This window comes from Lepidothrix coronata, unplaced genomic scaffold, assembly GCF_001604755.1.
Source record: "Lepidothrix coronata isolate B3197 unplaced genomic scaffold, Lepidothrix_coronata-1.0 Scaffold265, whole genome shotgun sequence".
Taxonomy (NCBI): domain Eukaryota; kingdom Metazoa; phylum Chordata; class Aves; order Passeriformes; family Pipridae; genus Lepidothrix; species Lepidothrix coronata.
In genome coordinates this window covers 88,951-113,570 of record NW_016690445.1, presented here as the reverse complement: position 1 = coordinate 113,570, position 24,620 = coordinate 88,951, and the positions used below count along the sequence as shown (strand labels likewise).

The 24,620-nt window shown below is 47.4% G+C and overlaps 1 protein-coding gene across 4 annotated transcripts in view; it reads left to right on the top strand.

The window, feature by feature from the left end:
- Window positions 1–19,563, top strand: part of MORC2 (MORC family CW-type zinc finger 2) — a 50,070-nt gene extending 30,507 nt beyond the window's left edge. For 3 of the 4 annotated variants that reach the window (XM_017835864.1, XM_017835862.1, XM_017835865.1), the window contains 16 exons: window positions 1,700–1,782; window positions 2,688–2,773; window positions 5,734–5,874; window positions 6,307–6,461; window positions 6,589–6,717; window positions 7,992–8,097; window positions 13,185–13,317; window positions 13,625–13,699; window positions 13,804–14,181; window positions 14,584–14,724; window positions 14,820–14,874; window positions 15,650–15,791; window positions 16,100–16,291; window positions 16,385–16,478; window positions 17,617–17,805; window positions 18,693–19,563. In XM_017835864.1, coding sequence (XP_017691353.1) covers window positions 1,700–1,782; window positions 2,688–2,773; window positions 5,734–5,874; window positions 6,307–6,461; window positions 6,589–6,717; window positions 7,992–8,097; window positions 13,185–13,317; window positions 13,625–13,699; window positions 13,804–14,181; window positions 14,584–14,724; window positions 14,820–14,874; window positions 15,650–15,791; window positions 16,100–16,291; window positions 16,385–16,478; window positions 17,617–17,805; window positions 18,693–18,761 — 2,168 coding nt within the window. In that variant the 3' untranslated portion in view covers window positions 18,762–19,563. The remainder of the gene's footprint in view (window positions 1–1,699; window positions 1,783–2,687; window positions 2,774–5,733; window positions 5,875–6,306; window positions 6,462–6,588; window positions 6,718–7,991; window positions 8,098–13,184; window positions 13,318–13,624; window positions 13,700–13,803; window positions 14,182–14,583; window positions 14,725–14,819; window positions 14,875–15,649; window positions 15,792–16,099; window positions 16,292–16,384; window positions 16,479–17,616; window positions 17,806–18,692) is intronic. The other variant, XM_017835863.1, reaches the window with a different exon arrangement.
- The last annotated feature ends 5,057 nt before the right edge of the window (window positions 19,564–24,620 follow it).

The window sequence follows — 24,620 nt, the reverse complement described above, 5'->3', positions numbered from 1 at the left end:
TGTAGTGGTATAAGTGAGCTGACTAGCTACAGACTTTTGTTTCCTTCTGTCTGGCAACTGAGTGCTGCTTTTCAGAGAGATGCTGGTAATCCCTAGGAGCCAGTTGCTACCCTGTCATCTTTCTGCTTGCCCCGTCCTCTGTAAATCTTAGACAAGGTTGTTCCTCAATTGTTGTGTTTCTTGTTTTGAGAGTCTCACAGCTGCAGTTTGTCTCTGTGTGAGGAGAGTAGGGAGGGAGATGGCTTTTGGGTGTGCTGTAACTGTGCTGCTGCCCCCCTGTTGCGAGAACGTGGGTCTTCTGCTCACCTTGGTGTGAACCACACCGTCCCTCAGCATGCACCCATTGTATTTCCAAATCACAGAATCACAGAATGGTTTGGATCGGAAGGGACCTTAAAGCTCTTCTCATTCCATGCCCTTCCACTAGGCAGGGCAACTTGCAGTAGACCTGGATGCTCCAAGCCCTGTCAAACCTGGCCTTGAACACTTCCAGAGATGGGGCAGCCACAGTTTATTTGGGCAACCTGTGCCAGTGCCTCACCACCTTCACATGGAAGAATTTCTTCCCAACAGTCCCTCTAGCCCTATTCTCTGTCAGTCAGAAGCTATTATCCCTTGTCCTGTCATTCCAGGCCCTTGTCCAAAGTCCCTCTTCAGCTCTCTTGGAGCCCCTTTAGGCATTGGAAGGCGCTCTAAGGTCTCCCTGGAGCCTTCTCTTCTCCAGGCTGAACACTCCAAGTTCTCCCAGCCTGTCTCCAGAGCAGAGCTGCTCCAGCTCTTGGAGCATCTCTGTGACCTCCTCTGGACTTGCTCCAGCAGCTCCATGTCCTTCTGATGTTGAGGCCCCAGAGCTGGAGGCAGCTCTGCAGGTGGGCAGCATCTCAACGGAGCGAAGCAAAGGGGCAGATTCCTCCCCTCCCCTGCTGCCCACGCTGTGGGATGAGCCCAGCACACGGGGGGTTTCAGGGTGCCAGTGCACACAGGTGGGGTATGTCCAGCCTCTCACCCACCAGCACTCCCCCAAGTCCTTTTCAGGGCTGCTCTCAATCCATTCTCCTTGCTGAAAATGAGGTTTATTGAACGAATCTTAAGCGATATAAGGGTTGTGTGCATCTATCGCCAGCATTCCTCTTGCTCTAGGAGAGAAGTGAAAAGGGGAGTATCTTTTATGTATTAAGTTTCTTGCATGCAAGGCTCAGGTACAGGGTAGGTTTTCAGAACGCTGGGTCCTATTTCATGGATAGCACAGATTTCTCTTTTTCCAGGCAAAATTTAGCTATTATCAGAGACAAAAGCATTTCTGAGAGTAGTCTTTTCCCTTCATCTCTGCAAGAAAATGATCTCTTTGGAATTCCTTTTCAAGCCTCTTTTTGTGAGAATCTTTCTGTGAATCATTGCCAGGCAGATCGGGCAGGGCCACTAGTATCGTTATGCTTTCCAGTTCTTTGTTGACTTCCTCTAGGATCCTTCCTTTAAACGTGCTTTTGCAGAGTTTATCCCTGCAATTGTGACAGTGTTGACTGTGACCTCTGAGCATGTTTGAGATGCTGTGTTGGTAGGGCCCTCTCATGTAAGGTTTGATTTTTGTACCTTTTTGTGTTTCTTTGTACCCTTGTAACACATCTGTGCAGCAAAGGCTCTCTGGAATCTCTCTCCTGTACTGACTGGCTGACATCATCCTTGTCCCTGTGTGTTTCAGCAGAGGAGAAGGCTCGTGAGGCAGAGAGCAAAGCTCGTGTCCTTGAGCAGCGCCTTGGAGGGGATCTCACGCGGGAGTCCAGGGTGAGCCTTGTGCTTTAGCAGCGTGGTTTGTTTTGGGCACTGAGGGACAGTTCAGAGCACTGGCAGTGGAGCAGTGCTGGCTGAGCAGCACCAGTGGCAGCCCCCCCATGGCAGCATCCTGTGTACTGGTTAAGCAGGTGGTGATGGTGAGCTGCCAGCAGCGTTCAGGCAGCTCCACAATCTCCTTACCACTGTATGTGCTTCACGTTCTGCACTTGATGTCCAGCCCAAGTGGGACGCACGCTGGCATTCTCTTGCCCACGCCCCCCATATATCCTGGGTGGGAAGGCGACCTCCAAGCCCCAGATGCTGTTTGCTGTCAGACTCTGTGGAAGAGGCCTGGGGAACAGGAGGTGTTGGAACAGAAGTAGAACTGGGGGCTTTTTGGCTGTTCCCCCCTGCCTGTGCAGCTGTCTCTAAGGCATTTGGGCAGAGGCTTTTGGAGAGGGGCTCTTTGCTTTCTCCCAGTGGGACTGTGGCTTTGAGAGGGGCAAGGCTGACCCCAGTGCTGCAGGGGGGGAGGAGGGCTTGCAGGGATACCGGGAAGGTCAGCAAGTGACACCAGCTTAAAATCAATGGGCTTCCTATTGGCATCAGATGGAAACAACAGTATCCAAGTGCCCTGGCTGTTTCCCTGTGCTCAGTTGCCTCTAGTTTCAGTTTCCTGGGACCTTTAATTACATTTAGACATTTTTTTCCAAGCAACTGTGTAGCTGCTTAAACTACAGAGGGTAAGTGCTGCCCTACCTGTGGAGTCATGCTGGTTGTCACCTGCCACCCGTCATGAATTCTTTTACATTTAGAACAATTTCTCAGATTTTTTTTGAAAGGGGAAAAAAATCATAATTTGAGTGAATTTTATGAATTTCCCAGCAGCAGCTTTACTGTGCAATGCCTTTTTGCAGGCGACGTTGCGTCAGGTCCAGAACTCAGCCATCACCATGCGGCGGGAGGCTGATGTCAAGAAGAGGATTAAGGACGCAAAGCAGAGGTGAGTGCAGGGGTTTCCAGGCTCTAGAGTTCCCAGTGGTTAGTGCAGGGGCTTCCAAATTCTGGAGTTCCGTGGCTGTTCGCTCCCAGGTGCTCAGATGTCTCTTGTGCTTTGTGCGTGTGGTGGAGGAGGAGGAGTTCAGCTCAAAGCTTAAATATCCATGGGCATCCAGTATGCCCAGGCTATTAAACCAAGCAGCTAGGTCACTATTATGGTTACCTCTGCTGCTCCCCTCTTATCTGCTGAAAGACATGTGGGTGCGTGGGTTGTTTGCTGTAGATGTTTACTTGGTTTTCACATCAGCTGTTTTCACTCTTTTACTTTTCCACCTGCAGGTAAGATTCAGGCTGGTGAACCAATGTTCACAAGTTACAATGAAAACAGCTTTAGGAATTGTAGGGATGTTTTCTGAAAACATGCTGAATTTTGTTGTAGTCAGTGCTGTGAAATTTGAAGATATGCTTCTAGTTTAGGTCTGATTGCAATTAACTTTGGCTTTTGATGTACTCACAGGAATATTTCACTCTTTATATACATTTTTTTTGCATTTCTCAAATTAAGTGGTAACCAGAAACAAATGCTCTTAAAACAAATGCTGAGTCTGAGGAAGTTGGGGATTTGCATACAGCATGTCCCTGTTCCCACCTGGTTGTTTGCATGCTAGTTTACATGGCTGCCTAGGTCAGAACTATCCCAGACTTGTTGCCAGAGATAGATCTAATGCATCTTAAAATGCTAAAAGGAAAGAAATAAATACAGCTTTAATTTAAAAGTGCTAGACCTGAGATCTGAAGGATGTAGAAACTCATGGGAGAAACTGTTTTGTTCAGCTTCCACGTACTTTTCCATGTACAGTTTGTCCTTTAATTCTTGAGTTTGGTGACGTTAGTGCACAAAGGAAAATTTTGTGAATGGTCTTCTGCCCCTTGTGCCCATGGGCAAAATACTTTTTCCTATTAATAAGCTGACCCTCAAAAAAAGCTCTGGGCAGGCACATGGTTTTCCCTGTGTCCCTGCATTCATCACTGGTGATCGGAGACAGTTCAGAAGGTCAGGCTTTTCCACAACCTTGTACTTCATCCAGAAAACAGAAGAAATTCCTGAAAAATGTGTATAATAGGAAACCTTCTGTATGAACCTTTTGGAAAACTCCTGAGTTACAGAGGATGTCCTAGGACAGTGTTCTGCTGTTTCTCTGGTGCTGAGTGCATCAATGAAAGAAGTGCTTTCTGTTTTCCAAAGCCTACATAAGATCAGGTTATAAGTCCAAATGATAGGACAGGTACTAAATTCTTAGTAATGAAATCCCTGACTTTTGAACCACCACTTAATTTTCCATGGTTTGGATAATGATTTGACTTCCCGTCCTCTCTGATAAAAATGAGGAGATGCCCTTCCTATTTTGTGGGGGAGTGCATGGTATTACTTGAAATGTAAGGCTCTGCATCCTTTTCCAGAAGTTATAAAAAGAAAATGAATCCCTGAGATGGGTGTTTTGCCACACCTCCTCATGCTCTTGAATCACAGTTGTCCACCTTGATGAGCTGGGACCAAAGGGTCACATTCCAGCCCAGCAGTTGGCAGTATTGAAAACCCTTATTGGCAAAAGTTTAGATTTAAAAGTACTGAAAATTGCTATTACAGATGTTTTCCTAGAAAAGTATTATAGTCACCTGTTTTAAAGGAAGGTGTAACACAGGGTGCTGTTACATCTGTGTGGGGGAGGATGGCCTTAAACAAAAAATGAATGTGAATTCAGTCTATTTTGGGGATTTATTCTGAGGTGTTTCACCATTAAGACAGACTTACATCTCATATATGCAGGTGATCACAGTGCAGGGCTCGAGCATGCACAGCTCAGGTCCTCCTAATATCTGATATTAGTAGACAGCAGAACATTTTAAAGAATTCCGCTATCTTCAACTAACCACTGAAGCAGAAGTCAAATTTCTAAGTGGGATAAAGCACGTAAGTGGTAAGAACTTTATGAGGGCAGAAGGGGGGATATAAGTGAGGTCAAAATTGAGAGAGGTGGGCAGGACTGTGGTATAGGCTCTGCCTTATAGTAATTACAGGTTTGGACCTTGCATTTGAGGATACCTTCAGCCTGAAGCTGAGGATCCTCCTTATGAGAAATCCTCAGCGTGGATTTCAGGGAAACTGTGGAACCTGATTAATTTAATCTGGTAAAGAGCAGTAGTTCTGTTTGTGAGACACAGGGATTTTGTTTGATTTATAGCACAAAGAGATCAATCTCAAGGCTTTCTGCCTCGCTGGAGACAGAACTTCTGGTAACCAAAGTTGAGATTCAGAAATCCCTATGAGCTCACAAACATATTTGAGGCCAACTTTTGTTGGAGTCATCCGCTGCATAGATAAAGGAGAAATCATGCAAATTGATATCCTGGCATGAAAGAAAAAAAAGGTCTGTTTGGGCTGTGCGTTGTATCCTCCAACTTTCCAGCTTAAGGAACGGCCTTTCAAAACTTGGAATTAGGCGAACTTTCCAGAATTTGAAAATCAAGACTACAGTTTTGTATCAAAATCTGAATTTTCATGGTATATCTAGACAGGGATCTGCATCTGGAAAATACAAACCAAAATAGCATTGGAAAGGACCAGTCTGTACCAAACAACACTCTCATGAAACTAGCTCACTGTCGTTTTTTGAACAAGCACATCTGAAGTAAAATCCAGAATCTGTTCTGAAGGAGAAAACACAAGCAAATGAATAATTATCTGTCCATCCTAAAATAGTGTCTGTATTGCAAAGTTTTTGTATTTTGTTCATGTTCAGTTGTAATGCCCATTCAACAACTGCTTTGTATTTTTCAGAAATAGGAGATTACAGGATTAATTTAATGCTCAAGGATGCCAGATTTCCATACCCTCTCTCTAACACCAGTATATAATATGCTTTATTTTCAGCATCTCTGAGGCTCTGTTTCGTTCCCTTCCAGGGCACTGAAGGAACCCAAAGAGCTGAATTTTATCTTTGGGGTGAACATTGAGCAGCGTGAGCTGGACGGCATGTTCATTTATAACTGTAGTCGGCTGATCAAGATGTATGAGAAGGTGGGCCCGCAGCTGGAGGGCGGCATGTGAGTCTTGCAAATTTTTCTGCAGTCTTTTTACTTAAACCTGGCACATTTCTACATCTAACTTAGGTTGTGCAATAACCTAAGTTATGCGTTAATCATTCTTCACGAGCATGAGGCCTGCTCATTTTGTCAGCATTCAGTTTGCATTCTGACAAATAAATTATGTTTAATACTGCTTAATATTTCCCCGGTTTCTTAGTATTGAGTTCTCTACATGGATTTTGGTCATCCCTGCAGCAGTATGAGGTGCTTGGGCTCAATGCTGGCATGTGGCACTGATGAGTGCTGATACCAATGATGCCTCATTCTAGGGACAGGGAAAATAGGTCTTGACAGCAAATACAAATGTTTGAGCCCACCTTACTTTCTGTATGATGGCTCAGGTTGCAAACCTGGCAGTTTAATGTTTGTGACTGTGTGTTCCTCTTCTAGGGCATGTGGAGGAGTGGTAGGTGTGGTCGATGTGCCCTATTTGGTTCTGGAGCCAACCCATAATAAACAAGATTTCGCTGATGCCAAAGAGTATCGACACTTGCTGAAGGCCATGGGAGAGCATTTGGCTCAGTATTGGAAGGATGTTGCTATAGGTAGTGAAGCTTCATGATTACCAGGGGGTGGAAGGAGAAACTTGGGTGTCTGGAGGGCAGCCCAGAGTGCAGGTGGTGATTTTGTGATAATGTCTCTGTATTGAGCAGGATGTGGTTTGTTTTCCAGCCCAGAGAGGTATCATCAAGTTCTGGGATGAATTTGGTTATTTATCAGCAAACTGGAACCAGCCTCCGTCTAGTGAACTACGCTACAAGCGCCGGAGAGCCATGGAGATCCCCACCACGATTCAGTGCGGTGTGTCTGATCTGGCTGCTCCTCCCTGGGGAAGGAGGGGCACTCCTGGCTGCAGCTGGGGAGCAGCTAAATGCGTAGGACATTTAAGATGGGCTTCATTATCGTTATCCCCTCTTAGGGCTTGTCTTCTCTGTGAGTTGCCTCTGTCTGCACACGATGGTACACTGTAACATCCTGGCATAAGGCTCTTTTCCTGCACAGTTCACTAACTGTGATGTTCTTCAGATCCCCTGACAGAGTCGGGCAGGTGTGGCCAGTAGCAGTGTTGAGAGTGGGCTCAGAAATGTCGTATGAACTGGAACTGGCCAAAGCCACCCATCCCAGCAGCAGAGTAAAATCCGAAACTTCCCCATAGGCAATGGGAAATGGCCAAGTAATTTGCACCCTAATGCACTAACCTACTGATCAGTACTGGGTGTGAGCACAAAGGGAACATTTTACAGTTTCCTTGGAATTTAATGCAAGTTCTCTTCTTTGCACCTCTAAACAGCTCTGGGTAAGCCCTTGCCAGGGTTAGGGAGAGCTCAACGCTATCACTGTCTCCTGGTAGAGGGACACCAAACTCCCTTATTTTCTCCCCAGGACTTGGGGATGAGGATGTTAAGAAAAGAATGGGAGGCCATTCTTGTGGAATTATTTTGTTAGGTTCTTCTACTTCAATGGTTTTCTCAGGCCTTTCAAAGTTCCTACCAAAGAGGAAGGGTTTTACTCTCATTCTTCTTGTCCTTCCGTGTTGACATCCTTGCAGAGCCTGATTTAAGGACATTTGGATTTTCCTGGCAAAACTTGATTTTGTGAAGCTGTTGGTTTCCTGGTAGGCCAGCAATACTCTCAAAGTGTTCCTGGTTCATCAAAACTGTAATAATTATTATAATTTTTTTTTTCTTTTAGTGGATAAGTCTCTGACTTTTGTTGTGTTGGTATCGGTAGGAGACAGCCTGATTGCTGGGCTGAGCCATGATGTCAGGATTGGCTGTTCTGACTGATTTGTACATGCCATTGTTGCAGCAGGAGCGTGAGGTCCTCTGGTATCAGTTGATGCCAGGTTTCATTGCATTCTTGTTAGGGATGTCTTTGAGGGTTTCATCCAAGCATTTTGTGAGCATGAAACAAGAATTGACTCTGTATCCTGCGACTGTCTCACTTTTTTTGGCCACTAATCTTATTGTTGCATACACTTTGGTGTGGTACTTGGGCTTTGAATGGGCTGGGGGAAAAAATGAGGTTGTATGTCAGACTGTGTATTTCTAATTTGCAAAGTGTCTGTGTGACAGATGTGTGTCTGAAGTGGCGGACTCTCCCGTTCCAGCTAAACTCTGTGGAGAAGAACTACCCTGATAGCTGGGTGTGCTCCATGAACCCTGATCCTGAACAAGACAGGTAAGGATCAGTTAATATTAAGACTTCTGCAGTGTGTCTTGCCTGTACATTTGGAGCTTTTTTCTGGTCATCTGGTCTTTGAGAATAGTTGGAGGGATTGGCAGTAATTCGGTACCTTTAAACTGTGCTCACAGCCTGTGAAAAGGCAGTGATGACGTGTAGAGCTGAATGTTGGTGGACATTTGTGTAATGTGCAAATTGCAGAGGGCACCCTCGGCAAGTGACAGATGACATCAAACTGGGAGGAGCAGCTCACAAACCAGGAGGTCACGAATTCATCCAGAGGGACCTGCACAGGCTGGAGAAATGGGCCAACAAGAACCTCCTGAGGTTCAACCGGGAGAATGCAAAGTCCTGTCCCTGAGGAGGAACAACCCCGGCAGCAGTGTGCGCTGTCCATCCTGGAGCCGAGCAGGCTCAGGGAGCTCTCATCAATGTATACAAACACCTGAAGGCAGGCTGCAAAGAGGACAGAGCCTGGCTCTTCCACTAGTGCCCAGTGGCAGGACCAGTGGCCATGGGCACAAAATGGAACACAGGAGACTCCCTCTGCATGTCACAAACACTTTTTTCCCCTGTGAGGGTGACCAAGCCCTGGCCCAGGTTGCCCAGGAAAGGTGTGCGCTCTCCATCCTTGGAGATATTCTGGGACGTGGTCCTGGGCCCCTGGCTCTGGGTGGCCCTGCCTGAGCAGGGGGTGGGATCAGAGGGACCCCAGAGCTGCCTCCAGCCTCAGCCAGTGATTTGGTGAAATTTGGATCCTTTGTGGCTTTTCTGCACTGGCACTGGAAATACTACTGTAGCCTTAGATCATGTTAATTTTGCCATAGGCAGCATAGATGGCAGTTGGAGAATTGTCATGGTGAAGGCGGGGAGTGACACATCTTCAGGGGGGCTTTGCAGTTGTCTTTATTGCTCCTACAGCTCCCACCCATCAGACACCAAACTGCAGCAACTGCACTGGGTTGAGGTGAGCCCAGGGGGGACATTTTGCATGCTTGAGGGAGCAGCACTTCCCAGTGATGAGTTTTACAGTTATAAAACATAGATAGAATCTTGTAATTTATTTGAGTGAGGAAAATGATTGCTCCAGGCTGCTTCTCTGGGAAGAGCAACACTGCTGGAAGCCCATTCTTGTCTGTGTTAAGGAGGGAAGCTGCTCTTCTGAAATTCAGATGCCTTGGCTCAGGGCTTAATGACAAAGGGGATGAATCCAGGTGGTAGCTTTTAATTGGAATAAAAATTTTAACATCTGTGGCTGAAAAGGCTACAGAGTATTGATGTTTCTATTTAACAGTACTGATTTTCTGGCTTCTTCCTTTTGGCGCCTGCCATTGGAAGAATACATATTCTGACTTCCCTGTTGCTCCATGTGTGTATGTCCCGCTGTGGAGCTCTGAGGAGTGTGGCTGTGCCAAGGTTGTTTCTGGCCAAACTGCTGGGGCAGGGCTGAGCCTGGAGCCTGAGGAGGGGCTGCCACATAGCCTTTCAGGTGGAAGCAGTAGCAAAGCTGGGAAGGTGTTGCTGGTACACACACATGCAAACATAGACAGACCATGTATGTACACAGACATGTACATCCAGCCCCGCAGATCAGCACAGGTGGGCACTCTCAGCACTCACACAGACTGCACCAGCAGCCTCATCCTTTTCCCTCTTGGTTGGTCAGGATGAAGGACCACTAGTGGAAATACTCATGTCCATATCTGGCCCCTGTCTCTCTAATAATTTGCACTGGCATAGATGGGCCCTGCAGCCTGCAGTCCCAGGGAGTGAGGGGTACAGACCTCCTGTGGTTACACGTAACATACACACTACAAACCTCCCAGTGTCTCACCTTGAGCATCCTTCCATCCTGATCAGATGGAGATCCTTGCTCTTCCCACATGCTTCCTGCCTAGAGACACCCACAGCTCTGCCTATGGCCCCATACCCATCTCTATCAGGCAGGACTCCCTGGTCCCTCCGGTAGTCGGCTCCTGCAGGTCACCCTTAGACACCCCCTCCCCCTGCTCCCAGGTCACCTCCTGGCTGGCTCCTCTGGCCCAGCGTTTGCTGTGACTCATGTTTGTGCACATGCCAGTAGTCACTGCAGCTGGTGGCGCTCGCACCACTCTACACAGGTGCATACGTGGAATGGAGCCCTTCACCCAGGAAAAGAGGAGACATAAGGTTACAGAGGTGTCCTGACCAGCTGATGGTTTATTTACAACTGGTCGGTTTTAGTCTATTATTTCTTTGTTTTCCCATGTTCTTCCCCAAATCATCTCAGTCCCTTTCTTTCCCTGCTTTTGGTTCCTCCCATTGGTCCAGAAGATGTTTCAGAGGACTGCTCCCACTGATTGGACACTGAGGCTGAGGCTGCCCTGGGACAGCCCGGGCAGTAGCCCAAATGGAGTATCTGTTCTGCTGAACAGATTTACATTCCCCAATTCCCAGAAAACCCAGTTTGCATCCCCTAGACTGCCTTGGGCCTCTGGGCTTGTGGAAATGGACCCTAGATGGGTTGGTGGCTCCTGGAATGGCCTGGGAGTAGCCATGGAAGGGTGTTATTCAGATCCCCCCACCTGCCTTTGTGCTCTTCCATCTACGTGCAGACAGGGTTTTTATCATGTCACCTACCAGGAACTTGATTTACTCATGAAAGAATTTAAATTTTGTGTTTACAATACCATGAAAATTCAGTGGGTGGGGGGTTTGGCTGCATTTCATGTGAGATGGATGTTGGAATGTTTTTTGGAGTGAGCCTGAGTGTCTGCAGTGCATGTTGTACCATCCCATATCCTCCATGCAGGGAGCTGGGAAAGGGCAGATGAGGCACTTGACACAGGTGATCCAAACTTCTGGTCATTTCAACTTCAGAAGGGATCTCAGGAGTCTTACTCTTGGAGAATAAATAACTCCAGAACATTTTTGGATTGAGTAGGCTCTCATGTACTTTCCAGCAACAAGTGCAGTTGTGTCCTTTACACGAGGCAGAAGATTTTCAGCAGAACTTGCTCCAGCACTCATCTGGCTTTTAGCTGGGACCAGTTCCAAGTGCTGCACTGCCTGATTTTTCCTGCCATGTCCTTTTGCAGAGAGTTTGAACACCTTCACCTCTGTGTCCTGACCATTTCTGGTATTTGTAGTGTCTGAAGGATAACAGGATTTGAGAAGCACAGCCACCATGGGTGGGGTCCTCAAGCTTGTGTGCCATGAGGGTCTGTGCAGTGTCATTCAGCCAAATCAAAAATGAAGCAGTGTCAGAGCTGGTGTTGAGACTCTCCTGGCATCAGAGACCACATGGTGGTTTTTGCTGCCTTGGCACAGTGTCTGCTGTTGGCACTGAGCTGTTCCCCAGCCTTCTGATTTGTCCATCTACACCTCAGTGGCTGCTGGTGGTATGTTATCCCAGATCATCGGGGCTGAATGCCCTTCCTCTGTCTCTGTCATGTGAAGCAATCACCCTGCCAGTGCCACAGTCTGTGTTGGGGTCAGCACTAGGTGCCACCATTGTTCACTTTGTCACGGGAAAGGCAGCGTGCCTGTTCACACTGCAGTGCCAGGCTTGCTTGCGTCTCTTCTCCTACCTGACATCCACTTGGGTCCTAAATGGTATTTTGAACTGGTGGCTGAAGCACCAGCTGAAGATGACTCTGTGTCTCAAAGCTCCTTGATCACCACCAGAGTCTGGGTCCTGAGTTCCTGGCCATTCTGACTACCAAGATAATTCCTTTGTTCTGACTTGCTGCCTCCAGTGATATAATCTGTGGGTTTGAATGCTGTGAGTTGTCTGAATTTTTCCTGTCCAAGAACTAATGGCGCTTTCATTCTTTTGTGTGCTGTAAGAAACAACTTGGCAATGCTTCCGGCCTCAGGCAATGCCACAGGCTGGGAGATGCATTTCTCCACTGGGAAACCTGTGTACGGTGCCACTTGTTCAGCTTTATCTTTGGAAACTGCAGCTCTGGTGTCAGACAGTCATTTTTCAGTGATGACACATGAAACTACTCCATGGAAAATGCCCCAGCAGTGCTTCAGAGGCTGATGGAGAAACTGCTGCTTGTGTTCCAAAGCTGATCCCAGTGTGTATCTGGCAGACTGGGAGATATCGCATCAGTTGGCAGGTTCAGGATCAGAGATCTTGATGAAATCATCTCTCCTCAGCATCTTGGATCTACAGTGAGAGCACTCCTTTTACCTGTAAGGTTCACACCTGCAGGTTGGCAGCTTGGCTCAGACTCAGTGTGGGATCTGCTGGATCTCTTGTGTTGTACAGGGACCGTCTCAGTGCTGCTGCTTTCCTGGCTCGCACGATCCCTGCGTGACCTTGTCCCACCCGGGCTGATCCTGGTGTGTCTGTCCATGACTCCATTTGATGACAGGAGATGACCTGGGCAGTGCTCAGTCCCCTCCTTCTCCTCTGGCAGTGCTCCTGAGGGACAGCTGCTCAGCCAGCACTTTAAAGGTGATGCCACTCCACTTGAGAGAGTATTTCCTACCTGTGTTTTCCTCCTCTCGCAAGGACTCTTCCAGGATTCTGCACCTGAGAGGACCTGGGGGAGTAGGATACTCACCGCTGTTTTGTAGGCCATGGGCTGAACAGGATGGGAAAAGCAAATAGCTACAGGATATTGCAAAGGAAACGGTGTGGCCTAGGGTGGCAAGCCAGAGGGCATCTGCTGCTGGAAGACTTGTGGGAATGATGTCTTAGTCATGGGTTACTAGTACTGTGCTTTCCTTTCTGAAGGGAAAGGAAGTCTGTAAAAAGAGGAACTGATATGAATACATAATAAGCTGATAGGAAGGAAAATTGCTGAAAAAGTCTGGAGTACAGATGCAGTACAGAAACCAGTCACAGCTGTTCCTGGGCTCTGAATTGGTGATTCCCAGCATAAATGCATTTTATTAACAACTATGGCTTTGCTCCTTAAATCATATCTGTTTCCCAAGAAGAAAACCACTGCTTTTGCAATTGTGGCTACTGCAGAAAGGAAAGTGGTTTTCCTGCTGCATTTGGGATGGGATGTTGGGGCAATCCTGGGTGAGAATGGCACAGGTTCTGCTGTCCTTGCTGATCTCGTCTGGCCTTCCCTCCATGCTAGATGTGAGGCTGCAGAGCAGAAACAGAAGGTACCACTGGGAACTCTGAAAAAAGACTCAAAATCACATGAGGAAAAGCAGAAACAACTGACAGAGAAAATCCGCCAGCAGCAGGAAAAACTGGAAGCTCTGCAGGTGAGTCTGGAGGTCTCCAGCTAAGCAGAGCAGGTTTGAGAGACCTCCTACTGCAAAGAGATGCTCCTGAGTCTGATGCCACCTGTGTTCCTTCATGGGGCAGGGTTTGTTTTAATAACAGAAAACGAGCATCTAAGCTTGCATTTCATTTTCTGATGGGAAAACGGGAGTGACATCTGTCTCTTGAAGGACACAGAACACACTTTCTTATAATCGTTGGTTTTAACCTGGAAGACTGTTGGGCTGGGTTCAGGCACTGCCTGGCACCTTGTAAAGATGACCTTTCTGATTTATTTTTTTAAAATAGAAAACCACTCCAATTCGATCTCAAGCTGACTTGAAGAAACTGCCTCTGGAAGTGACTGCACGACCTTCAGGAGAGGTAAATGGCATACTGCTTTTACTCTTTCGTGCTTCCTTAGCTGCTCTGAACAGCAGTTCCTCACTCTGCCACCCTTCCTCTCTCTGTACCCACATTTGTTCCAGCACACCCGACCTCAGCGCCCACGATCTCCTCCTTTGCCTGATGTAATCAAGAACGCTCCCAGCAGACCACCAGGATCTTTACCTCCTCCCAAGTCCAGCAGTCAGCTGAAAAAGAGCTCTTCAGATTGTCCAAATACCAGCTCTTCCAAGCTGGCCAGCACGCTCTTCACAGAGGAGGCCAGCACTTCCAGGACACACCAGAACACTGTGACATCTGGGAAGTCTAACAGCACTTTAAAAACTCTTGCCAAACCAGGTACAGCCACGAAGTCCCTCTCTGCTGGCCTGCAGAGCCCTAAAAGCCCACGTGAGACACCCAGTCCAAAAGCTGCCAAGGTGCCAGCAGTAAAGAAATCTGCCTCTGGCAAATGCTCACAGGTGAGAATCAACAGGATAAAACCCCTCAGCTCCTCACCCACTGTCCTGCTCATCCTGTCTGCTCTGTCATATGAGATGTGCACTGTGGGCCCTGCACAAGACAAGAGAACTTTTACTTTACTCTGGGGTTAGGGTGCCATTTACACCCCTCAAGAAGACTTGTTTCATCTCTCTCCTGTTAGGCCAGATTGTTTCTTTAGGAAAAAAAGAATGTGAAGTGGTGGGGTGAGCATTTGCACGATCACGTAGCACCTCTAAAACCTTTCAGAAAAGCTGATCAACTTCCAAATTAAATACTGGATGTGGGGCGTTTTTTCTTTTTTTTTTTTAACTTGGCTGAAAGAAGGTTTTTGGTTAATAGCAGGGTGGAATTAACAACTAGAGCTTGTTTGCTTCCTAAAGGCCTCCAGCACTCGGAAGAGGATCTTGAACATCCCACAGGATGGGTCTGAGGAGGAGGGGGAGCACAAAAAGGAGAGGACAAAACGAGGAAAATTTGTGGCAGTGAAAGAAGAGAAGGATTCCAATGAGGTGGTAGTGGAGGTGAGAGTGTGCTGCTTTCCCCAGTAGAAGGTATTTGTCAGGTGTTTATAATCTTGGTGGGAGGCAGCTAATGTGAGCTCTCTCTCTGCTCCCAGCTCACAGACAGTGCTGGAGAGGAAGAGCTGGTGGAACTGAAGAAAGCTCAGAAAGGTGAGAAATGAGCCATTGGGCTGCTTCTGGTATCTGACGTAGAAAAGAACTTGCAGAACTAGACTCGTCAGTTAAATGTGTGATTTCAGTAATGAGCTTTTTGAATAAGAAATAGTGTAAATTTGAGTCCCAGACCCTGAGATGACTCTAACTTGCATGAAACATTTTGTCTGGGAACCCTTTGATTAGACCAGAGGCAATTGTGGCATGGGAGGCTCTGTGGTCAAGGGCTGCATCCTGCTGACAGGTGTGGGACTGGGCTGTGGGGTATAACTGATGACATGTTCACCCTTCCTGAGTGGATCATGGAGCCGTGCCAGCTGGCAAGTGCTCAGGACTGTAACCAGACCTGCTGTGCTGCTGTGAGAGAAGAGGGGCTGGGACACCCCAAAAAAGGTGATAGCCAGTGTGGTACTGCACCTTCTGCCAGAGAAGGGCATCTCTTCAGCATGCTTCCAAGGAGCTGTCTGGAAAATAGGGACATGGGGCAAATTGTCCTAGAGGCCTTCACGAGCCTGGAAAGCCCATCTCAAACAACCTGGAGTACAGGAGAAACCTTCTGTCTGGAAAGCCAGTTCATTTTCATGCATCTTAATGTTTCACAGCAAGAGCTGAGCTGTGTGCCTTTTGTGTTTTGATGGTGCCTGTACTATTTGAGGGCATTGTCATAGGTTCAGGTGTGCTCCCCGCTGAGGTGCCTGAATCTCAAGAGCTCCTACAGAATGTGCTTTCCAGCAGCCAAAGGTTTGCGAACATCTTTGCTTCCTCCTCACAGATAAGGGGCTGCATGTGGAAGTGCGTGTGAACAAGGAGTGGTTCACAGGCCGTGTCACAGCTGTGGAAAGGGGCAGACATGCGATCCGGTGGAAGGTGAAGTTTGATTATGTCCCTACAGACACCACACCACGGGATCGCTGGTAACTATCTCAAGCTACTGGATTTTGGAGGCTTGTTTTGCTTTTGGGAAGAAGGGCCTGCTTTACTGCCGTAGATGCTGAAGACAAATATGTTGCTGTCATGTCAGGGAGCATGTGAGCTCAGGACAGTGCAGTGGCTTCATAACGAATGGGCGTGACAGACTCCATCAGTTATGCCATGGAGGCAGCTGCTGTTTGTATAGAGGTCTGAGTGACACTTGGGTACAGGTTCTGATTAGGCTATTAATGGTGTTTCAGATGTGTCCAATGTAGAAGATTCCTGACATTCCCTTAATACTTTTTCTCAGGGTAGAGAAAGGCAGTGAGGATGTGAGGCTGATGAAGCCTCCCTCTCCTGAGTACCAGGCTCCAGACACACAGCAGGAAGAGGAGGTGGTTGTGGCTGAACCTTCTACCTCAGACTGCGTCAGAATCGAGCCCGACACCACTGGTCCCAGCAGCAGCCAAGAAACAGTTGACCTTCTAGTCCAGATCCTTCGGTGGGTTCACTGCAGACCCTTGGGAGCTCTGCAGTCTGATTGCTTCAGCCTGGTTAACTCCCAATTCTGGCTTTGTTTTTCTTTCCTGCACAGGAATTGTTTGCGGTACTTCTTGCCTCCAAATTTTCCAGTCTCCAAGAATGAGCTGAGTTCCATGAGCTCGGAAGGGTTGTTGTCATTTCCCTTGGTAAGTCCACTACTTCTAGGAACGTAAGTTTGGGGTTTTCCCATATATATTCCATTCTTATGGCAAATGTGTATACTGTTGATGCAAGAGCACACTTGAAAAGGTGACTTGGATCCTCGGCAGACTGACATAGCTGAGGAAAAGAATGAGAGCTCTGAGAGATGCCCTGAGTCTTGTGACAGTTGTCTGAGGATATTTCTAGTTACCGTACATCTATGTGGGAATGCTGTTGGCTACTACTATCCCAAATTCTTATCTATCACTGTTAAACTTTTAAAAAAAGAGAGACCAGGTTAGAGGTTTGTAGAAGCAGGATGCAGACATATCTGCTCCCAGCCTTATAACTTAGGGGGAGGCAATCTTAAAAATGAAAGAGAACATGGCCTCCATTTCTCTGGGTACAGAACAGGTGGGGCTGAGCTTCCACCAGTGTCTGTGAGCTGGTACTGGGAGATCCAGCGCTGGCTGGAATGCAGAGCAAGGGAACTGGCCTCTCTGACTTCTCCCTTCTCTGACATACGAGCAAGGGAGACCTTTCCAAGAGGCACCTCTACATGACAAAAACCACCTGCAGATGACCAAAGCCAGTTCTGTTTGGTACTCCCATGCCCGCAGTGTGTGTATTGGCAGTTTGTCTCTTGTCTCCTCCTCTTCTCTCTCTCTGTTAACTCAGGCATCTGCTGGAGTTACCACTCCCACTGCTTCCACAGTATACCTAGGTCATGTCTGGGGTATTTGCGAGTGCAGGTGTTCCTACCTCACAGTGACAGGCTGTGTTGTCTGGGTGATCTGTACCAAGGACACTCACAGTGTACAGGGGCTGTCAAGTCTTGCTGCAGCATACCTGTGAGTTCAGGCTTTTTAAAAGATGTTGCACCCTTAATCTAAATTCGGGCAGCTTTGGGGGCAGTCCTGATACTGGAAGAATGTGAAAGCCCCTTAGAGTTTCGTGCTGGCTGCAGTAGGCAAATCAGATACAAATGTGGGCGTGGGCAGGGCGTGCAGAGACATGCTGTGGGGAGGATTTGGTCACAGGGTCCGGGAGTTTGGTTCTTCTACAAGCCTGTGAGTGCTGCTGTTTTTGCGATGCTCAGTGCTTTCTCTTAACATGTCATCTGTGGTGTTTTGTCTGCTGCAGAAAGAATATTTCAAGCAATATGAGGCGGGTCTGCAGAACCTGTGCAATTCATATCAGACACGCGCCGATGCCCGGGTCAAAGCCTGTGAGGAAAACCTCCGGAACTCGGAGAGGAAGCTGAGGGAAACAGAGGAGAAGCTACAGAAACTGAGGACTAACATCATGGCCCTTCTGCAGAAAGTGCAGGAGGTGGGTGAGGAAGAGAGGCAAACCCTGAGCTGCCCCAGAGTAGCCACCTGGCCCAGCCCCTTCTGGGCATTCCAGGTTTTTCAGTCCAGCATCTTACTGGGCTCCAGCTCTTCCTCAGCTGGGAGCAACGTGGACTCAGCCCATCAATAGCAGACAAGTGCACAGCTGCTGTCCCTGCCCACTCTTGGGATCCAGGCCCTTGGGGTCCCATTGAGTATTAATTCTCACAGGATGATTTGTCATGGCATGTACATACTGCACAAGTTCTGTTTGTTCTCTGCATTCTGCTGCAGAATTTCCCCAGGCACAGGCAGTGCTCGGCAGGGAATTTTTGCCCCATTCTTGGGCAGATCCTGAACCCCTTACAGAAATGCAAACTTTTAAGCAAATAATACAAAAAAATCTTATGGTGAAACCGATTTATTAATTATGCTATTAAATATTTAATTAAAATAGCAAAAATATATTTAAGTAAAACCCTTAAGTAATTAAACTTTAAGTTAAAAAACTACTTAAATAAAATTAGGATCAACCAATGGAGAAGCTACTGAAAACAGCTGGAAGCAGTTGTTCCCTGTTAGGAAAATGTGTTAAAGCGAAAAAATCCCAACCAAACCTAACTTGACCCAGATCTGCACAGCAAATCCATCACTTGAGTGCATTGTTTGAGCCTCAGGTGCTGATGGGTTTCCAGATGTTGTCTGTCAGGTGCTGACAGGGAAAGCTGGGGATGCTCTCACCACAGCTGTCAGCAGCTGATGGGTGCTGGAGGTTGCAGCATAGAGGCTGAGCAGACCACACGTTGAAGAGGATGCTGAACTGCTCTGGGTTCTTCATTCTTGCACTCTTCTTCAAGATTCACTTCTCACTGATATTTCTTGTTTCAGGACATTGATATTAATACAGATGATGAACTGGATGCATATATCGAGGACTTGATCATGAAAGGAGACTGAGCAGCCCTAGTACGAGTCCTGGAGAAGTGCAGAGGAGCTGGCTGCTGCAGTGGGAGATGTGGCTTTCTGCAGGGTTGGCCTGGGGCAGCTGATGACAGAAGAGAGTTTTTAAACAGTGCTCCTGTTGGTGTGCAACTTGTTCCTGTGACTGTACATGAAAAGCATTTGTGCTGTTGACAGGAAAATTTTCAACATTGTAGTTCTCTGAATCTCTTTCTTTTGTTTATAAATATTTATTTTTAAAAGAAATAGGAACTGTGCCTGATACGATGGGTGGGTTGCTGTGTGTTTTTAGTGATGTAAATGTGTGAGTACCCTTCTTGCATTTAAACCTGGGAGCCCAGAGCATCCTGCCTAGCAGGTTGTCTGCAGTAAGAACCTGGCCGCAAACTAAAAAATAAACCTTGAGTTCTGGCAGAGAAGGTCAGTACTTAGACGTGGAAGATACTCAACTTGGGCTACAGAAAGCCAAGCCATGAATTTGAGCTGTTGAAAGGAAATGTCCCTGTATGAGCATGAGTGGAGGGGATGGAACCTCAGTAGATCGGGGGGATTGGCGCTGGCACATTCCTGAACAGGAGGTCACCATAAGCAAGTGGAACTGCCACCATGCTGACAGCCAAGAGGCTGAGGATCCTGGGCCTCCTGGGCCATCATGGTGGGCTGTGAGCATCAAAGGGAGAACACTGGAGTTCAGGTTCTCTGCTTGCAGTCACCTATTTCTTTGAGACATAATTGCAACATCACATCAGAAGAACTCGACCACCTGACAATAAAGTGACCCCTGTTCTGTTGTCACCTCCTCAGGTGTGTGTTGCTTTGATCAACTTACACTTCTGGGTAATTATTAAAGTGCTGGAATTTGGAGCCTTCAGAGCCCTGCACCATTGAATGGCATCTGGCCCAGTGCCAACAGCAAGGAAAACACCTGTCCTTTGCCCTCTGGCTGCAGCCAGCTCCTGGCAGGCCACTTGTGGCCAAGGGGACTTGGTCTGAGTTTGCCAGCTGGTCAGCAGCTTCTCAGGCCTGCTAGGTCAAGGTGGCTATGGACTCTCACTCAGAAACTAGTCCCCCTGCCAGCCAGGCGGTTGGAGGTACATGGTGTGAGCAAGAGCTGCCCACCATCAGGGGGGTCAGGTGGAATGGACCTTTGGGGTTCACTTGGCATCTGGATGTATAACAGATGTTTTGCAAAAACAGAAAATCATTAGCACTAATTGTTTTTAGTCCTGAAGATGTCCCAAGTTCTACACACCACAGGAGAGAGGGAAGGCTTTTGCGTGTTATCTGAATTCCAGGTGCTTGTCACAGCACAGTGAAACTGACTGCTTCCATCTGGAATCTGGGCCCAACATCCTACAGTATATGAAGGTAAGGAGCATCCCCCTGTCCCTGTACACCTTTCATCACAGAGAGGCAGTGTTCCTTAGCCGGAGAAGCAGGCTCTGCTGGTCTCCATTTCCTCATGCATACTGGAGGTTTGTTAGTTGTAGTGGCAGACTGGTGCTTCTGATGAAAATAATCTCTCTGGAGAAGCTGCATTTTTATTAAGGTGAAAGAAGAAATCTTTGTCGTTCCCAGGAACCAGCAGACATTCTAGAGAACCAAGTTTTGTTAAATTGCTGTTCAGAGCTGCTGCTTATATGCAGGCTTCAATCTCTGACACCCAGGAGGCACCAGTATGGGACTAACAGCTCTTACACAGTTCTTGAGCTTCTGGCACAGTTTGATTCCCTACTTCGACTCCTGATAGGAAAGTGCTATTCTGGGTTTTTCCCTCTGTTCTGTATAACTTCTCATTTCCAGTGTTAACTCTTGTTTTTTATTGCATTTCATTTATTTTGGACCTTGTTCCAAGGTTTTTTGCTAGGAAAAGCAAGCCAAGAATTTTTAAGTGCCAATAAAACAGGTTTTTCATTCTCAAACTCTTCCTGGCAATCCTTCTCCACAATCCTCCTCCTCCTCTTTATCGCAGTTTTGTTTTTGTAACCTTGTGTGTAACATCAGTTCTTAGTAACACCTTTAAAACCCATAGGATCAGAATGCCTTCAGCAGGGAATCAAACTGCCATCTCCAAGCTGGATGCATTCCAAAGCTGTTACCAGGTTGTTCGGGGCCTTTTCTTGTAGAGCTCTTAGGAGTGGAGGTTGTCCCACAGCTCTGCACCACACACTTCTGCAGGTGTTCTTCCATGGCATAACACAGGGGTGTCCCTGTCACATTTCAAAGGCTGTTCCAGCTGCCATTGAGAACCTGTCACCTCTCTGCCACCCTGCCATGACACCTCTGTGCTGTGGTTAAGCCTGTCAATACCTCAGCTCTTCTTTCAGTCTTCCTCTTCACTTTCAGCTGTTTCTTACAGCAGAAATACTAAGGGGGACATTGTTATAGTTAATAAAGAGACCTTTTTTTAACATGAACTTGAGGGACCTGTGACTATTTTTTCAAGCCAACTTTGCCTCAGTGTCTTGCCTGCTGTAGCATACAGCCCTAGGGGGCTCCTGTCAGCAGGACCATAGTTGTCCATGCTGCTTCCCTTGCTGAAGTGCCACCCTGGAATTCAAGGGCTCTTATCAGTGATCCTCCACCTGACATGGATTCACCCAGTTTCTCTTGCAGAATGACACAAGGACCCTGAGCTCATGGCAGTTGATCCCTCTCCCAGTGTGGGATGTGGTCCTGCCTGCACATCTTTATAGGACTGTGTACTGCCGCTGTTCCTTAAGTGGAGGCTTGAAATTCCATGTCACCAGTATCAGATCTGGGATTTGATTTTATGGCAACGGGATCAACTTTTTTTTTTTTTTTTTTTGCAAGTAATTCCTGCAGTCCATAGCAGAGACCAGCCGGGCTTCGGGTGCTGCTGCCTTTCAGCCATCTAACAGGGTTGTGGGGAACACTCAAGCCTCCTCTCCTGCCACTGCCTTGCCCAAAAGGCGTAGCAACCTTCCCTGCCAGAAAGTCTTTCTGGTCTTCAAGACCCAGGGAGTCTTGATCTACTTGTACCTTCAAATCCTGAAATCCCTCTTAGCAGCATCTGCATGTGTTCATGATCTCAGAGTTCTGGACATTCATGACATAAAATGACTGTGCCCCCTGTGTGGGGTGGTGTTGGATCTTTATATAATAAAGAAATGGAGCCTGCTCCCAGCTGAGGTGGTGGCCAACGAAAAATTTATTCAAACCTGGTGCTCTTTTTATCCCTTAAAACCATGTGACCTTATAACCAATGAGAATATAGATTCTGGCGCATGTCCCCTGAGCTCCCTTGCCCCGGGTGCTTCCCCCGCACCCCTGGACACGCCTCCATCTCCTCCTTCTCAATTATTTAAGATGGTGACGAAAACAGTGCAAAAAACAACAGTGCAAACAACAGAGCAATACATTATAAACTACCATAGCTTCGCAATGCCCCAGCACATTGCTCGCTTTGGCTTCTTAACAACTTATACATCCATTGTAAATCTTCTAAAACCTTCTTATATTTCTAAGGGGTAGTGCAATTTGGAAAAATAACTTTATTAACCTAGGGGCCTTAGCCCAACCGTGTGTTACCTATAGATTTATAACCTTTATTAATCTGAGGGCTTAAATAACTGGGAAATTCAACTTTATTTCAAAAACAGGGTAAACACAGCAATCTAAATTCTCTTAAAGTGACCATGTGGCTGAGGTAGTGTTATTCTTGTGAGGTGTTTGGTGTTTAAGGTGCTCGTCCAGTCAAACACCTCTTTTATTCATTCACACACACATTCACTGACGGCCGTCATTCCATTCATCATACACACACTCATCGGTTTTGTATAAGCTCTTCGTCCGTATTCACTTTTGGCCCTTGGACTGCAGAATGCTGCGCGGCGCGGCTCTCTTCCATGCAGACGACTGCCCTTCCAGACAGGAATGAAAGGCCTGACCCTCCGTCTCTCCCGTGCCATTGGTGCAGCACTTTTGGCACTATGTGCACAGCAAGACCTTTCTGGGCAGGCACCTTTGATCTGGGAGAAGTCTTTGTCCGTATAGAATTTTGGCGCTCACACGGCCGATATAGGAACAGGGCTCCTTCCCGTCAACGGCTTTCCCTTCCAGCCAGGAAATAAAGCCCTGAACCTCTGTCTGTCACCTGCCGTTGGTGCACCAGTTCCGGCACTACGTGCACAGCAAGAGCTTTCTAGACGGGCACCTTTGGTCTAGTAGGAATTTTCATCGGTATTGAATTTTGGCCCTCGGACAGCCAAGGTATTAAAGGGGCTCTTATCCATGAACGACTGCCCTTCCAAGCACGAAAGAAAGGCCTGACCCTCCGTCTCTCACCTGTCATTGATGCGCCACTTCCGACACTGTGCACAGCAAGAGCTTTCTGGGTGGGCCCCTTTTGTCTGGGAGGAACCTTTGTATTCAGTTTTGGCCCTCGGACTGCCGATTTAGGAACGGGGTTCCTGCCCACGAACGACTGCCCTTCCAGCCAGGAAAAAGGCCTGACCCTCTGTCTCTCCCTTGTCATTGGTGCGCCACTTCCAGCACTACGTGAACAGCAAGAACTTTTTGGGCGGGCACCTTTGTTCTGGGAGGAAGCTTCGTCTGTATTCAGTTTTGGCCCTCGCACAACCGAGTGCGGTGCGGCTCTCCTCCCCGCCAATGACTGCCCTTCCAGCCAGGAAAGAAAGCCATCACCCTCCGTCTCTCCCCTGCCGTTGGTGCAGCACTCTCGGCACTACGTGCACAGGAAAAGCTTTCTGGATGGGCACCTTTGGTCTGGGAGGAATTATCGTCCGTATTCAGTTTTTACCCTCAGACAGCCAAGGTATGAACGGTGCTCCTGTCCATGAACAACTGCCCTTCCAGACAGCAAAGAAAGGCCTGACTCTCCGTTACTCACCTCCTGTTGGTGCGCCACTTCCGACACTACATGCACAGCAAGAGCTTACTGGGCAGGCACCTTTGGTCTGGGAGGAATCTTCGTCCGTATTCACTTTTGGCCCTCGGACAGCCCGTTTAGGAACCGGGCTTCTACCCGTGAACGGCTGCCCTTCTAGCCACGAATAAAAGCCCTGACCCTCTGTCTCTCACCTGCCATTGTTGCAGCACTCTTGGCACTATGTGCACAGCAAGAGCTTTCTGGGCGGTCACCTTTGGTCTGGGAGGAATCTTCGTCCATATTGAATTTTGGCGCTCACATGGCCGATATAGGAACAGCGCTCCTGCCCATGAACCGCTGCCTTTCCAGCCAGGAAAAAAAGCCCTGACCCTCCATCTCTCACCTGTCGTTGGTGCAGCACTGTAACAGTTCCTTTGGATACATGTCTGGAATAAAAACAAGTGCCAGAAACATTCAAACACACAATATATCTTTAATTACTGTGAGAATAATAATGATAATAAACTTTGCAAAAGAATGAAAAACTAAAAAATGATACAAAATAACTACCTTATTGGATGGCATTAAAACAAATACTGCAAATAGCATTTAATACAGTATTAACTAGTGAAAAGGGGGTTAAAGGGATACCAAAAAAAGGATGTTAATATTATGGATAACTATTAACACGATATTGGTTAGTAAAAAGGGAAATTAAAGGGAAATACTATGAACAACTTATTTATGTAACAATATTCAATAATAAAAGGGGAATAAAAGGAACACTAAAAGGATATTAAAAAGTTTGCTTTCTCGGTTGCTTCTTATCAATAAACTGTGCTTACCCACACAGACAGGCCAGGGCTGCCAGGATCTGCAGCAGTTGGTCGGTGCCTGTGCTTAGCGGGCGTCCCCGCGGAGCAACACAGGCTTGGTGGTAGGATAAGTATCGCTCAACTCAGCAGCTCTGACACCCCATTTTTATCAGCTCCACATTACACCAC